We start from the raw sequence: 17,140 nt of genomic DNA, 5'->3' as shown, positions 1-17,140 counted from the left end.
GCATACTCAAACCATGGACATAGGTGTATGCACGGTACTAGTACTAACGTCGGACCCTTAAAGGTCGGACGGCGAAAAGGTCGGACTAGACAAACGTCGGACTTACAAATATCGGACTAGTACAAACGTCGGAATGGGACAAACGTCGGACTGGTACAAACGTCGGAGTACTACAAACGTCGGACCAGTACAAACATTGGACGGGTACAGTTATAAAAAAACATCGAACTTTGGTTCAGTTTAAAAGAAAAACCATTGTTATAAGAAATCGTTTGTACTGTCTGACGTTTGTACTATCCGACGTTTGTAGAAACCGTTTAAACTTGGCAACTTGAAAACGTTAGACTTATTGTATCCATATTATTGTATTGCAGGAGATCCTGGAGGTGGACATCATCATCATCATCACGATCATGATCATGATCTAGGAGATCATAATCATCAACATGATCATTCTCCTCATCATCATGATCCTGAAGAACATGAAGAGAGAGGTGGGAGATCAAATGATCAGCTGATTGATTTTGCTGGAGCTGTTGATGATCCGGATACTGGATTAAAATGTGTTTTTAAAAATCAGAACCCCCCCTCTCCCTGGAAACGATGAATTACATATAAATTGATTTGGATTTAACCTGTATGCACTGTAAGAAAACTACAATTTTGTTTATAATGGAGCTGTATAGGGTCATCTTTAGAAATTATGAATAATTATTTCAGATTATGGATATAATTTTAAAAATTGTTTGGTCACTTCCACTCGGTTCCTTTATTCGTAACGATTTGGATACTACAAGCGTGATTTCAAGTTACCCTCGATGCATTTAAAGATGGGAATTGGCAATGCCCGATTCACAACGGTACCATTTATACCTTTTTTTTGATCAAGTATGGATTAGATTTTAATGTTTTTAATTCTAAACTGATTATTTTTAATTGTGGTTTCTTTACAAAAGTGACTTGTGCCTTTCTACTATAGGAAAACGTTTAGGAATTATCAGAATTAGACGCTTATAAACCTTAAAATAACACAATATCATCTAGATTATTGATCAAATTACGGTTTCAAGGGTAAATTGTAAATCGGTCATGTTGTCATTATGAACGTTGTCACTTGAAATTACACAAACAAAATTAGATGGCTGCCAAATAATCGACAAAAATTTGCTAATATTCAAAAACTTAATCGTTTCTTTGGCATTCATCAATAATAAGTGATTTTTTGTTGAATATAAGTGATTTTGAGTCACTGATTCAGCAAAGATTCAACTTTTACTGCCCTAATTTTATTTCGAAAAGAGGTGGTAATTCTCTGGACATGGGTATTCCACATATAACCTTCCTAGACTGTATTTGTACTTAATCGGCAGGTTCAGTACAGAAATATTTTGTCCACATATAACCTTCTTAGACTGTATTTGTACTTAATCGGCAAGTTCAGTACAGAAATATTTTGTCCACATATAACCTTCCTAGACTGTATTTGTACTTAATCGGCAAGTTCAGTACAGAAATATTTAGTTCCACCAATTACTTTCCTCGACTGTATTTGTACGTTAAACTGTACATAAACTGTATATTTATGTACAGGAGAAATTGTTGGAGTGTACACACAGTTTAATCAACGTCTGCCACTACAGTTACATCACCAGCTTCAAACCAAACCGAGAGGAGGAATGTGAGGATCATTACGAGAAGATTTGCAATATCGTCTTCGTTCCACAGGTATTCATTTAATAGGAAAATTTCGAAGATATAAACTTAGATATAATTATTTAATTATCTTAACATTTACATTAATTTACAACTACAAAAAACTAAAGAATTGAAATAAATGTAAACTAATAAACTGAAATGGACGGAAACTGAATTAAAATAAATGAAAAACTAATGTATTGAAAATGAAATGTATAGACACAATTACGAATCAATTACAAAATGTTTCGTACTGAACGTTTCCTTACTGAAGGTTTCCTTACTGAATGGTTCCTTACTGAACGTTTTCTTTCTGAACGTTTTCTTACTGAACGTTTCCTTAGTGAACGTTTTCTTACTGAATGTTTCCTCATAAAATGTTTTCTACCCAAAACTTTTATTGTAACAAAACGTTTTCTTTAAAAAAATGTCCTTACAAAACTTTTTCTTCCAAAACGTTTCCTTACAACGCGCGTCCTTTTAAAATGTTTCTTACAAACGTTTCCTTAAAAACGTTTCCTTACTGAATGTTTCCTCACAAAACATTTTCTACACAAAAGGTTCCTGCCACAAAACGTGTCCTATAATAAATATTTAATTCAGATAAACCTTTCATTAAAAAAATATAAAAATAGTTTGAATTTCATTTTTTGTAATGTAACGTTTTGTAGCAGGAAACGTTTTGTAGCAGGACACTTTTTGTAGCAGGACACTTTTTGTGGCAGGAAACGTTTTGCAGCAGGAAATGTTTTGTGGCAGAAAACATTTAGTGGCAGAAAACTAATGAATTAAAAATTTGCTAGGCATCGGATGAGATTATAGAGCACTGTTATAAACCAATGGTGAAGAACTGCAACAACGTGGAACCAGGTTAAATTAGATTTTTTTATGTTGAATAAACGAAATACAAGACTTTTGAATTACCAATTAGGAACCGTTTAATCTTCCAACACCTCATGGAGTACAATTAGAAATCGGTTAATCTTCCGACAATCCCATGGAGTACAATTATAAACCTGTTTATCTTGCGACAATTCCATAGAGTACAATTAGAAACCGGTTTATCTTCCGACAATCCCATGGAGTACAGTTTTGACTTATTTCGTTCATTCAAAAGGTCCTGCAGCCCAAGGAGTACAATTAGAAGCCAGTTAATCCTCCGAAAATCCCATGGAGTACAATTAGAAACCAGTTTATCTTCCGACATTCTCATAGAGTACAATTAAAAACCAGTTTATTTTCCAACAATCCCATAGAGCACAATTAGAAATCGGTTAATCTTCCGACAATTCCGTGGAGTACAATTAGAAACCAGTTAGTTTATCTTCCGACATTCTCATAGAGTACAATTAGAAACCGGTTTATCTTTCGACAATCCCATGAAGTACAATTAGATACTGGTTTATCTTCCGACAATCCCATGAAGTACAATTAGAAACTGGTTTATCTTCCGAAAATCCCATGGAGTACAATTAGAAACCGGTTTATCTTCCGACAATTCCATAGAGTACAATTAGAAACCGGTTTATCTTCCGACAATCCCATGGAGTACAATTAGAAACTGGTTTATCTTCCGACAATCCCATGAAGAACAATTAGAAACTGGTTTATCTTCCGAAAATCCCATGGAGTACAATTAGAAACCGGTTAATCTTCCGACAATTCCTTGGATTACAATTAGAAACCATCTAATTTTTCGACAATCCCATAGAGTACAATAAGAAACCAGTTTGTCTTCCGACATTCTCATAGAGTACAATTAGAAACCGGTTTATCTTCCGACAATTCCATAGAGTACAATTAGAAACCGGTTTATCTTCCGAAAATCCCATGGAGTACAATTAGAAACCAGTTAATCTTCCGACAATCCCTTGGAGTACAATTAGAAACCATCTAATTTTTCGACAATCCCATAGAGTACAATAAGAAACCAGTTTGTCTTTCGACATTCTCATAGAGTACAATTAGAAACTGGTTTATCTTCCGACAATTCCATAGAGTACAATTAGAAACCGGTTTATCCTCCGACAATTCCATAGAGTACAATTGGAAACTGGTTTATCTTCCGACAATCCCATTGAGTACAGTTTCGACTTATTTCGTTCATTCAAAAGGTCCTGCAGCTTCACTTTTTTATCTAAATAGATTCTTTAATTATTTCAAATGTTTAGATGCCGAAGATGAAATCTGTAAGGACATGCACGAAACAGAGTGTAGCACAAGGTGATTTATAGAAATAAAAAATAAATCTATTAAGTTATCCTAAAAATTCTCTTTGTTTGATTTTATCAATCTTGTTTCGCAAAATTTATATGATTTGTCTTTATGACTTTCTTGTGACAAATTACCAACATAAGTTTTTGTTTTTGTTTTAAGAAAGTATGTCTTTTCTTAATCGTTGAATCCCTTGTTGTTTTTTATGAAGAAAAAAAATCATAAAATTTGGTTTTAGATGATACAAATTCAATCATCAATCTTCAGCTGAATCCCATTAGATGAGCTGATCATCATTTTCAAATTAGTTCCAGAACAATCTTTGTGTAGCGTGCCAGTACGAAATAATCTAAATGTGTAGATTGCCAGTACAGAATAATCTATATGTGTAGTGTGTCAGTACAAAATAATCTTTATGTGTAGATTGCCAGCACAAAATAATCTATCTGTGTATAGATTGCCAGTACAGAATAATCTATATGTGTAGATTGCCAGTACAAAATAATCTATAAGTGTAGATTGCCAGTACAAAATAATCTATAGTTGTATAGATTGCCAGTACAAAATAATCTATATGTGTAGATTGCCAGTACAAAATAATCTATATTTGTATAGATTGCCAGTACAACATAATCTATATGTGTAGCGTGCCAGTACAAAATAATCTATATGTATAGATTGCCAGTACAAAATAATCTATATGTGTAGCGTGCCAGTACAAAATAATCTATATGTGTAGATTGCCAGTACAAAATAATATAAATGTGTAGATTGCCAGTACAAAATAATCTATATTTGTATAGATTGCCAGTACAAAATAATCTATATGTGTAGCGTGCCAGTACAAAATAATCTAAATGTGTAGATTGCCAGTACAAAATAATCTATATGTGCAGCGTGCCAGTACAAAATAATCTATATGTATAGATTGCCAGTACAAAATAATCTATATGTGTAGATTGCCAGTACAAAATAATCTATATGTGTAGCGTGCCAGTACAAAATAATCTATATGTGTAGATTGCCAGTACAAAGTAATCTATATCTGTAGATTGCCAGTACAAAATAATCTATATGTGTAGATTGCCAGTACAAAATAATCTATATGTGTAGATTGCCAGTACAAAGTAATCTATTGTAGATTGCCAGTACAAAATAATCTATATGTGTAGATTGCCAGTACAAAATAATCTATATGTGTAGCGTGCCAGTACAAAATAATAGCTTGGCCGTGACAAAATACCGGGGCTAATAAAACCCCGTCATTGAAGAGGTGAATTGGCTGAAATCCAACATTTTTACCAGGATTCAGCCTAGGGGACCATTCTATATTCATTAACCATTCACACTGCATTCTGCAGGGGGTCTCAGAAATATTGATTGTAATTTATGATTATTGGAATCTTTAAAAAAAAATCTTAAAAAGCCCATAACTTTTTAGTTATTTAAGCTATAGATCTAAAAACTGCATTTGGGAAAAAACCTTGAAAATTGGATATATAATCATGAGTCAAATCTTAACATTTATGAAAAAATAATTTTACCTGAACCTGAACTTTTAAAGTTAGCGGCCTGTTTTCGATAAGCTGATCTAGAAAAATTTGACTAATAACATGCATTGCAACCAGGGAGTAAGGAATAGAAGGGAGATATAACTGACGCGGTTCGCTCTACCATTGGATTATATATGCTTTGCAGGCGTTACTTCATTTGAATAAGAAATATTTGTCTGATGTACTATGAATATTTCTTATACAAATGGAGTACCCGTCTGCAAAGCATGTATATTGTATAATCATATGGTAGAGCGATTCACGTCAGTTATATCTCCCTTCTATTCCTTACTCCCTGGCTGCAACCCTATACATTTGAAGGGATTGTAAGCGTAATTTCAAATGACCCCTAGACCCTGGAAAGCTTTGTCTTATTAAGTATGAATTACATATAATGAATTTTGAAAACTGATTATTTTCAACTGAGAATTCTCTACAAAAGTGACTTGCTCATTTCTCCTGCAGTAAAGCATATAGGAATTATCAGAAATAAACACTTTTAAATCTAGTAAAAAAAACGACAATATCTGCTAAATGTTTGATCAGATGAACAATTTAAGGGCACCGTTGTTAATCGGGCATAGTCATCTCTGCATGGAAGATAGGGTTGTTAATCGTTTTTTAAATCCCTAATTGGAAGATCACTTAAAGATTACGCTTACAGTCTCTCTAACCTTTGATTTCCTCAAGTATATATACTCGACACCAAGTGGTGTTAAATGAACGTTCGCATATCTTTTATTTCCACTTATTGTGAGATAGGTGCTAAAACTGTGCAATTAGTTGCGGGATTGCAAGGTTTACAAACTAGATTCACTGGATAATCCTGAATAAATGAAACAAAGAAACGAAAAATCGGATTGGCAAGGATCGTTTGTTGTGATTAAATATTTAGTCCTCCACTTAGAACTTAGTTTTAAATTGATACAAGAGCGTTAAGGTTTAAGTTTTTCAAGAGCAAGGTTGAGTTAGAAAGAAACAGGCTTGTTTGTCTGGAGCTCGTCTATACGATACCGCTTCATGTTGTGATGCAGTCTCTTCACGGCTTCGGTTCATTGTGCAAAAATATTCTGCAATTTATAATTTTGCATGCATGTTGGTGTATTGTGTGTATGTGACAAATTAGGCGGCAGTTTTGCACACTGCCTTGTATGGATAGAAATGGTTATGGGACATTCACAAACCGTCAATTTCCAGGGTTCTCTGACAGCTGAAATGAACAGAATGAAATATTGAGGATTTAAACTGTCTGCAGACAGCTGAACAAGATCCTCAATTTAAAATATTTATGTTTTAACCCGAAACCATAATTACCCTATTAACAACTCTCTTCATAGTTCAACTCAGAGAAATGATATTTAATAAATATCGTTGAACCAGAAAGACATAAAATGATAACCAGAAAACTTTGATACAGGAAGACGGTTTTTAGAATCAAGTTACAACTTTAAAAAGTTTAGATCAGCATTAGACAGAGAAATTGTGCGATGTAAACAGACCAATTTCACTAAATTCGTGATTTGATAAGTTTTTAGAAAAACTATATTGCTTTGTACCAACATTGCAATACACTTAAGTATTGCTATAATGTCGTCTTCCTATTTCATTGCTTTCTGATTATCACTGTAGTTGAACCACACCGCTTCAAATCAAAGAGATAGATTTATCAATTACAACTGATCCTAGGATACTTAAAACAATTAGATTATACACAAAATGATTAATTACTTGATTGATTGATTGATTGATTGATTGATTGATTAGGTATGAGAAGAAAGGGGATAAGTTTGTAGCGAATACTGAGTGCAAGAAAATCCCTTTAACTTTATGCGGATCCAGGTATTATTCATTCATTAGAAATCAAATACAGGGTTACACACATTGAATAAGAGTTCAGAGACGACTGTACGGAATTAATTGGGACTTTATTTCTTTCCCAGTTACTTTTCTTTTTAAATCTATATATAAGGCAGGCAACCTTCAGATGAATTTTAACATTTATTTTTGATTTTAAGTTTAACAATTTTATCAAATAAAATACATGATAACATTAACATAATTTTGCATGGTTGCCTTCTCTCTGCTCACACGTTCTTTCTATTCATCTATATATCTACATATCTGTATTTCTGTCTGTCTATCTATCTAGATCATGTCGGTTTGAGGAAGGAGAAGAGGAGTGCCACAATAAAACCACAGCTTCTATATCTACAGGAACCAAGTGTCGAAATGTATTTTAAAATGTCGGGGTTGGGTTTTAGATTTATTATTAATTGAAGTAAATTATCCATAGGTCACCCACTTACAACCCCCTTTACCTTGCAGTGGTCTCTTTTTATGAATTATTTCTACAATAAAATGTTAACGACATTTTCAGCGTCAAAATCATACGTTGAATGGTTTAAAGTGTGGAAATGATGTGTAATACGTGAATATTGGAAAGGAGTTTCAATTTGTTTGTCGTAAAATTATAATCATTATATAGTCGCCAATTTCTTTAAAAATCTGTTTTTGCGATTTCTGGCTAAATAATTTGCAACGATTAGGACCTATTCATTACCAACAACTGTATGGAAAAATATTAATAAGTCCTTGGCAAAGTTTCTTGGCTCGGCTTATACGAATTTGATCCCGCTTTGTACTGCACCATGACTGATTAACGCATTATGTATTTTTTCAAAAACATTAGAAAATGTAAAAAGGACCATGTCATAAAATTTCTAATATTTAATATTTTGTTATTTTGAGTTTAATTCGATGTTTTTGTTTTATGTTTTGAACTTGACTGTATAGTTCCCGAGGAATCCTGCGACCTTGTACCCCAGAAGACGTGTAAAGGAGTTTATAAACTAGTTCCTTTCCTACAACCAACTCATCAGGAACATACTGTACAACATTATCCTTATACACATGTACAATGTACATAAACTTCAGATTGTGCATTCATCGTTACTAATTAATGGGTTTTTATTTGCAGTTTAACAACGTTTAGAGTGCCGGCGCTAACGTTACCACAAATCGTCATTTATGTATTTATACTTATATTTTTGTTTTCTCAATTTCAAAAACCCGCTTTATTGTTTGGTGTACAATGTACAAATATTTGTGATTATAATGAAAAGTTTTCTTTTTATAAACTGAATCTGAAAAAAATTATCAGTGGTTGGGTGGTCGGAAGGGGGGGGGGAAGAAGGGGAGTAGAGGGGGCCTGGTCGTGTTTGGGAGTGTCCGTCACATTAATACTCAATGGACTAAAGAAAAAAATAAAAGATATTTCGTGAACATTTTTAAAATGTTAACATTTTGTTTGTTAGTGCAAAGACGTACCAAGAGAGATTTGTACATTTGGTATTCTCTCCTCTAAACTAGGTAGATTTATGGATTTGTTATATCTGGCTAGAAACTGCTCTTTTAGGTTAGATATATCTAGGAACTGCTCTTTTAGGTTAGATATATCTAGCAACTGTTCCTCTAGGTTAGATATACCCAGAAACTAGCTGCTCCTCTAACTAAGTATATACATAGAAACTGCTCCTCTAACTTAGTATGTATATCTAGGAACTGCTCCTCTAGACTAAGTATATATATAGAAACTGCTTCTCTAACTTCGTATGAATCTAAGAACTGCTCCTCTAACTAAGTATGTATCTAGGACCTGCTCCTCTAACTAAGTTTATATCTAGAAACTGCTCCTCTAACTAAGTTTATATCTAGGAACTGCTCCTCTAACTAAGTTTATATCTAGATTCTTTTTCCCCGCACCCAATCTGCTATATATGAGGATGACTCCAAAGCATTGAAATTTTACGCTGCTAATGTTCCCGCCCCTCACGCGCTTACACGGAATCTGTTGTACAGGGGGTAAACATACAGATACAGGGTTACCCATAAAAGATGACACGTCAGAGACGACTGTACGGATTGGCTCCTTGCTACTTTAGACTTGATACTTTCTTTATAAGAAAAACTAAGTATGAAATTTAAATGGAGAGACCGGCAATGTATGGTAGTTGAACTAAGAATGCACTATCATGAAGAATTTTTTTAGGAATCATTTTGAACCTATATGAGAGGTAATTACGGTGAATATTTGTTTAGCAAGAGCCCATATTGAATCTTTAAAATCCTCATTTTTGAGGGATTATGGATGATTTTGAACGTCGACTTTCCGCTCAAACTCAGTAATTATCATCATTAAAACGTTTTATCTGTCTCAAATAAATCCTAAAATATTTCTCAGTAATACTACATCCTCAGTTCAACTACCATACATTGCCAGTCACTCCCTTTAAAAACTATATCAAAGTAAAAAGTTAACAATAACAGGCATCAGATCGTTAAAATTTTCAAGAGTTAGGTCGTCATTATTTGTGAATACCCCTGTATATAACTTTTATTTTGTTAGATAATATGAACGTATTTGAGGATATTCACGTGGTCGCTAGCTTATGGCGTAAAGTGGAAAGGCATTGTTAAACAAATTGCAAAGGGATTGAACCATAGAGAATAGAATATATAGAGAGGAATTAAAAGAATCTCACGGTATGAATTTTTTCAGTCCCTTTCAGGCTGAAAGGGACTGAAAAAATTCATACCGAGAGATTCTTTTAATTCCTCTCTATGTATTCTATTCTCTATGGATTGAACACTTGCCCCAATCTCTAATTTTCTCGTTCGAATAGTTCTGCAACTATATGTCGGAAACATTTTGCACAGTATTTAAAACTATAAACTCTGTTAGACCAAATAATCTAAGATTGAAACATTAAAGAATCTATACGCCCTTGGTTTCAAAGATATAAGGAAGTCGAAAATTTGAGTTTTTGCGAGTGTTCCGTTTCCTGGACTTGATGTGACAGGAACCATGAACTCTGTTATCTGTATATAACTTGTAAGAAAACATGTGACATACAGAAATATTCACTAAACATGAGATTAAGAGACTAAATATGTCCGCTTTAAAATGTCTTCTGAAATTATTTTGTAAAATTGCCTTTCCTTAATTAAATTTTTAAAAGCTTGCATAGAAAAACTGCGAAGAAATTTCCACAAACTAAAATTTTCAAGTCCCTTTTTCTTTGTAACCTGATCCGGTAAACTTTTGATATTTCATACTAATATTATTTGATAAACTTTTGATATTTCAAACTAATATTATTTGATAAACTTTTGATATTTCAAACTAATATTATTTGATAAACTTTTGATATTTCAAACTAATATTATTTGATAAACTTTTGGTATTTCAAACTAATATTATTTAATAAACTTTTGATATTTCAAACTAATATTATTTGATAAACTTTTGGTATTTCAAACTAATATTATTTAATAAACTTTTGGTATTTCAAACTAATATTATTTGATATAACAGAATTCATAGTTTGAAATATCTAAGGTCTACGACATTTAACGGAATTATAAAATTAGAGCTTGTGGCAATAACTCAATTCCTTTGCTAAAATATCATTACCCGAGCAAGCGCGAAGCGCACTGGAATCCTGTTTGCAATCAATGTATTTACTACGTAGATTCAAAACAAGCTGTATATATAGTGTATATCTGAGACAGGTTTTATAAAGTTTTATACTTTGTTTTTAAAATACAGAAATATGAAATACTAAGAAGTCAAGTTTCTTAAACTTTGGGAAAATGGTTGCAACCTATGAATGATTACATGTGTACCCCCTAATTTATCACCCCCCCCCCCTCTGACCTGCCCCCCTCCCCCGGAGTGTGTCTAATTGAAATATTCGATTCTCCAGGACCCCCCGGTCTCCAGACTGTCAACGTATATTTGAAAAACTGATTTGGAATTTGGGAATTTTTCTTTCTGAAGATTAAAAAATAACTTCTATGCATAAAATGTGTTAACAAATTAATCATTCATTCTGAAATTTTCATTTCTGAATTAGAAATTTAACTAAACACCCTGTTTCAACATTTTGTTTGTTTTCTTGTTAACTTTGCAATGTTTTGATTTTTATAATTTTATTATTTTTTACTTCTTACATCTCAAGCACACAATATTTTATTCAAACAAATATTAGTCCCTAGGCCCCCCCCCCCCCCCCCATCCCCGTGTCTTTAGGGATTCAAGTTCTCTGGGAGATTTATTAAATACTTCATATTTAAATTCACTTTTCAAATTATACTTTTGGCGCTGAAACATCTATTTTGTTTCCCACTTCAATGTAAAATAAAAAACTTTGTCAAAGTTGAAAGATTGTTGAATATTAAAACCCGGAATTAAAATTAAAGGGAATGTTCGTAAAAAATGAAAGGGGGTTTAGGCCTACGGCGAAAAATTATCGATAGTGATTGCTATTACCGATGAATACAGGTTGTAATATCTGAATGATTTGTTTGGAATGAAATTGATATTAAGTAAGGTAGCTTTCTGAATTAGTATGGACGCTAAGTTCTTCGGTATTAGTCTTTTATTATGACAATTTTCTCCTTGTAGACGCAACAAATAGAAGTAAGATTAATAACGGACACCATCGATCATTTTTCTCCGTAAGTCTATACCCCCTTTCATTTTTCGCCAACACTTCCTTTAATCAATAATAAATATTTTGCACAAACCGTTATAATAATTTGCAACATTTTTGATCATTTGATGAATTCTAAAGTTTTGTTTATCGATAGTCATCTTTAGTCTCTTTGGAGATTGTCATTGCAATTGTAAGTGATCCTTAATTCAAAAAGTGCCATATAGAATTCACAATGATGTAATGTTTAAACTTTTGTGTTAGTTTTGGTAATGGTACTGCAATTAAAATATATATAATACTAGATAAAAGGGCAATGCCCGAAGAATTAAAAAAAATTTGAAGAAAAAAAAATGTTAGAATTTGTTAAGCCTTTGTTCCCCCAGGGTACCCTTGGGTTCCCTCAAAATCAGCCCATTCATTTGACCAGCTATAGCTAACACATATATACGAATGTCTTGTTTTATTATTTAGATAATATTGAAAGTTTAACTACTAAAAGAATGGTAGAAAAGTCTGGTTTTTAACTTCTAAAATAATGGTAGAAAAGTCTGGTTTTAGTAATTGTGACTTAGAATGTGTCTTAGACAAAACTTTGACTTAGAAAAGTGTCTTAGACATGATTAGGTCTATTGAGTTTGTCTTCAAATGGTGACTTATATCTTGAAATGACATTTTTGATGTTTCCCTATAGGTTAAAGATATTTTAGAGATTTCCGCAGCTTGGGTTATGTTAGGTTACACAAAGCATCACAAATTACATGTGAAAGCATCATAATTGTCCTAATTGATAAAAAATAGTTAAGCACGGGTCCTGATTCAGCTAATCAGAGATTACATTAATTGTCTTCTATACCTGCTTCCAGCTATTCATCTACTATACCTTCTTCCAGCTATTCATTCTATTCCTCTCTTCTACTATCTTAGGTTCATTCTATTCCTCTCTTCTACTATCTTGGACTCATTATATTCCTCTCTTCTACTATCTTGGTTTCATTCTATTCCTCTCTTCTACTATCTTGGGTTCATTCTATTCCTCTCTTCTACTATCTTGGGTTCATTCTATAGCCTGCAGTTTTGTTTTAATTTATTTCTCTTCAAGACAAATAAATGCACAATCATAATTTTGTCGATTTGATTTGAAACAATGTCCTTTAGATAATTCTTAATCTATTTACAAATCATAGAATTATCTAAACCCAGAATCCTGTCTTGACCTTTTTATAGATCTAAAGTTGAAATCTTAATTAAATGTGTATTCTTGTCCATTTTCCAATATACATACAATACTTGTTGCCACTTTTTTCTTTTTGGTAATATTATTTCTTTGATTGTCACTTGTGGTATTCTTTATTTGTAGATATTTTTACTAATATCAATTCTATTTCAGGATGAAAGTTTTGAGGATCCTTTGCCCAATGTAGAGGCTATACCTCCAGTTTCAAACTTCTATCTGCCTCCCGTATCTGACCTCCGACAAGCCCTTGGTAACAAGGATAGGAGTGAACGGAGGATTCAGCAGAAGAAGACTGAAAAGCTTGAGGCCAGAAAGGTTGAGGAAAATGATGCTGAAAGTCAAAAATTACTAGAGGATCTCCTAGAGTCTGCCCTTGACACAGTTAAAAAAGACCCTGAGGGTGCAAGTAGGTTCGGACAGAAGATTGTGACAGAATCTAGTTCTGAGGCTGACCTGGGTCTGGAAGATATTCTACCAGATGTGTTTAAGTTTCCGAATGAGGCTGCACGGGATGGAAAATTCCGCTGGAAGCTACCCAAGGGCGATAACACTCCACATATTTCAGATGATGTTGAAATTTTTGATCATAATAGGTTTCCAAAGGAATTCCAGAACATTTTTGGAGCAATTAAACAAGAAACAAAACCCAACATTAAGCTTGCAAAAGTAGGGCCTGGGGTAGAGTTAGAGGGGCATAAACCTATTGCTCATGTGATCAAACATGGAAATCAGGAAGATGGTGTCTCACGAACCGTTGTTATTCAAAACATACCTGAAGCTCATAAAGCTTTTGGAATAAAAAATGTGCCAAAACAATTCTTTAAACACATGGAAAAGGTCATTAAAAGCGGTGCTATTCCATTCTCTGCCAAACCAAAGATTGAATCGGCTTTATCAAAGAAGCAACATGAAGATAAGGCATTTGAAAAGGGAACACTAAGAGGGGAAGCTACATTTGATTTAAATGAAACTTCTGAAGACAGAGAATATTTAGAAGATGAATTTGAAGATTATAAAGATGAATATGACTCTAATAGTTCAGATTACTATGAAGCTGAAGAAAATCTTGAAATTGTTCCTAAGTTCTCAATCCCTACGCCAAGAACTATTATAATTAAGAACACAGCTGAAGATTTTGCTAGGTTTGGCGTGACAAACCTTCCTAAAGACCTTCTTCCTCTCCTACAGGAGAAGACTAGGGATGCCAAGGGTGTAAATGTTGAGATTGATCCTTCTGGCATTACCAAGGGAGAAAACAATGGTGTGTTTTTCAACCCACACAGGACAAATGACATCCAGTCTACAGAAGCACCTGGAACAGAGACTAAACCCTCTTTTTCCTCCTACACACTGTCAGACAAGACAGTAAGCCCTGCTGAGAGTCCTGATGCAGGTTCAGTAAACCTTCCATCCATCTTTATACAGATTGAGACTCCTCTGCAGTTTAAAAGTGAGAACAATATTGCTCCTCCGTCTGAATATTCGCGTTCAAGTGCACATGACACTATCATAGACAATACCAATCAATTCCAGGCAAAGCTAAGCGTTAAATCAACATTGGAGAGTGAATTAGAAGATAATAATGGTTCAGATCAATCTTCATCCATCACTAGAATAGGATTAGAGAATGTACCATTGGAAGGAACATTTGGGATTAGTAGTGCTAGGCTTACTCTTCCTCTAACTTCATCTTCAGAAAACTTGTCTCCATCAGAACTATCTTCTTCAACTTCTTCGGAATACTCCTCTCCCCCCTCTTCATTTCCTTCAGCAGCATCTTCTTTATCATCTTCCCTACCAGACCCATCATCATCCAAAGCTTCTGACTACTCATCACCATTAGCAGTTCCTATCTCATCATCTGTTTCAAACAATAATTCTCCTTCCTCCTCCTCCTCCTCATCTTTTGGGTCCTCTGACTTCTCATCTGTCTTAGAAGTTTCAAGCACATCCTCTGGTATCCCGATCTCCTCTGATTACTCCAGCTCCTCTGGAGTTTTATCAACATCAGACTCCGTTGTTTCATTATCATCGTCATCAGACCACTCATCTCCCATTGGAAATACAAGTGCATCTATTTTTTCGTCATCTTCTTCCTCTCCTTTGGTCTTCTCTTCACCCTCATCTTCCACTACAGTTTCATCATCCTTACCATCATCATCCGAATATGGTGCACCATCAGATGGATCAACTCCTTCTCCTTCCTCTTCTGATTACTCATCTCCTATTGGATCCCCCCTCTCCTCCTCCTTTCATTCCTCCTCCTCCTCCTCTTCTATTTCATCTTCTGACTACTCATCTCCTATAGAAAATCCCAACTCCTTCTCCTCCTCCTCCTCTTCTGATTATTCATCCCCACTTGGAACACCCCTTACCTCTTCCAGTTACTCAGGTTCCTCAGGAGTGTCAGCATCTTCATCCTCCTCCCTACCTGTATTTTCATCATTCAGTTCTCAACCGTCATCTGCTCCCTCTATCTCCTCTCAATCTTCCTACTCCTCCCCTGCCTTTCTTTCTAAACCTACTCCTGGTTCTATCGTCAAGTCTAACCCCGGGAGCCGGGCTCCATCTTCATCCATCAACTACTCCGCCCGACCTAACCCTCCTAAACAATCAAACCAAAACCAAGACGTATCACCTCAAAATATCCCACAATTCATTTTATCCACGCAGCCCGCTGGGAATCTGAAATCCGTCCCGGAAATATTGAAACCCAACAAAGACCAAGAGTATGAGCGACCAAGTTCTCCGCAGACCTCAGGTGGATTTAAACCCCCAAACATTATTTACAATCAGTTTAAACCTACTCAGGATGCAAGGAAAGCCCAGGATAACCAATATATCCTGACAAACCGTCCTATGACGTTTCAAACTGCAAGTGGAAATTTTCTCCCACCCAGCACACTTCTCTACGGGTTTAAACCTATCACTGAACCAGGATTTATAAACCGTCCAACCAATCCTCCCAGATCTAACTTTGAATCTGCTAAATACTTAGGAAAACCCAAATCTTCAATTAATAACTCCGGGTATAGTTCTAACCTTCTCCAAGCATCCAATCTCCAGGAGAAACCTAGATATAAGAAATCCTCCTCAAACTCCAGGGATAACTCCAGTTCGTCAGTTATTGACCAAATTTCACAATTTCTGGAATCATTATTTAACTAGTTGTATATATTCTTAGAATAGTCCCCCCCCCTCCCACCCCCCAGGCCCTGTGATATTTGATATTATACTAGTCAAGAATCAGTCTGAAATCCAATATAACTGTTACACTCGTCAAACCTAGAAAAAAGTGCACAAAATGTAAACTGTTTTAAAGCAGACCAATGTGGACTGAATTGTAATCTGGCATTTTTAATTTTTACATTTTTTTCGGCCATCTTAAATTAGTTACGTTTATTGTTTATTAAACATGGTGGAACTAAAATCTCCCAATTTTCCTTTAAAAACTCTAGTCGTACATTTCCCGTAGCTAGTCATATTCGCGCATTTTTCTGTTTATCTTTTTTCCGGACTCTCTCCTGTACATAAGTAATTTGTAAACAAAGACGGTACAATTAAATCTAAGAAATTAAATCAAAATTAAATTATTTATTAAAGCAATGTTTTTTTTCTATAATATTAAAGAAATGTTGAGTTTACATTTTTTGCTCAATGATGTTTAAAACGATTTTATCGTTTCATATGATATCTTTATTCTATCTGCATGTCTGTATTTATGTATCAGTGCGTATAATGTACATAACTAACTTACGTACGTTGTGCAGGGTGACCCCAAAATCTAAGATTTTAAATAATAGCTTTTGTTAGAAAACATTTTAAATTCTTAAATTAATTTTAATAAAGTTCTCTCCTCAATTAGTTAGTAGGTACCCTGTGTTTACTGTATAACTTCCTAAGTATAATTAAAAGTTAATTATGTTGTATAGCATTTAAATAAAATA

The 17,140-nt window shown here is 34.2% G+C and overlaps 2 protein-coding genes across 2 annotated transcripts; both read left to right on the top strand.

Annotated features, from left to right (window-relative positions):
* The first annotated feature begins 672 nt into the window (after positions 1-672).
* Positions 673-9,040, top strand: LOC111707406 (uncharacterized). The gene is made up of 9 exons (XM_023480510.1): positions 673-687; positions 1,591-1,725; positions 2,499-2,565; positions 3,867-3,918; positions 7,227-7,301; positions 7,612-7,676; positions 8,256-8,341; positions 8,777-8,831; positions 9,021-9,040. The coding sequence occupies exons 1-9, from the start codon at positions 673-675 to the stop codon at positions 9,038-9,040; spliced, it is 570 nt and encodes a 189-aa protein (XP_023336278.1).
* Positions 9,041-13,307: 4,267 nt separating this feature from the next.
* LOC111707413 (uncharacterized serine-rich protein C215.13) lies at positions 13,308-17,140 on the top strand. The gene has a single exon (XM_023480517.1). The coding sequence runs from the start codon at positions 14,022-14,024 to the stop codon at positions 16,359-16,361; it is 2,340 nt and encodes a 779-aa protein (XP_023336285.1). The 5' UTR covers positions 13,308-14,021; the 3' UTR covers positions 16,362-17,140.

The sequence above is a fragment of the Eurytemora carolleeae genome, unplaced genomic scaffold (assembly GCF_000591075.1).
Source record: "Eurytemora carolleeae unplaced genomic scaffold, Eaff_2.0 scaffold272, whole genome shotgun sequence".
In the NCBI taxonomy this organism is placed as follows: domain Eukaryota; kingdom Metazoa; phylum Arthropoda; class Copepoda; order Calanoida; family Temoridae; genus Eurytemora; species Eurytemora carolleeae.
Note: the sequence above shows the minus strand (reverse complement) of the source record. Positions and strands in the feature narration are given on the sequence as shown.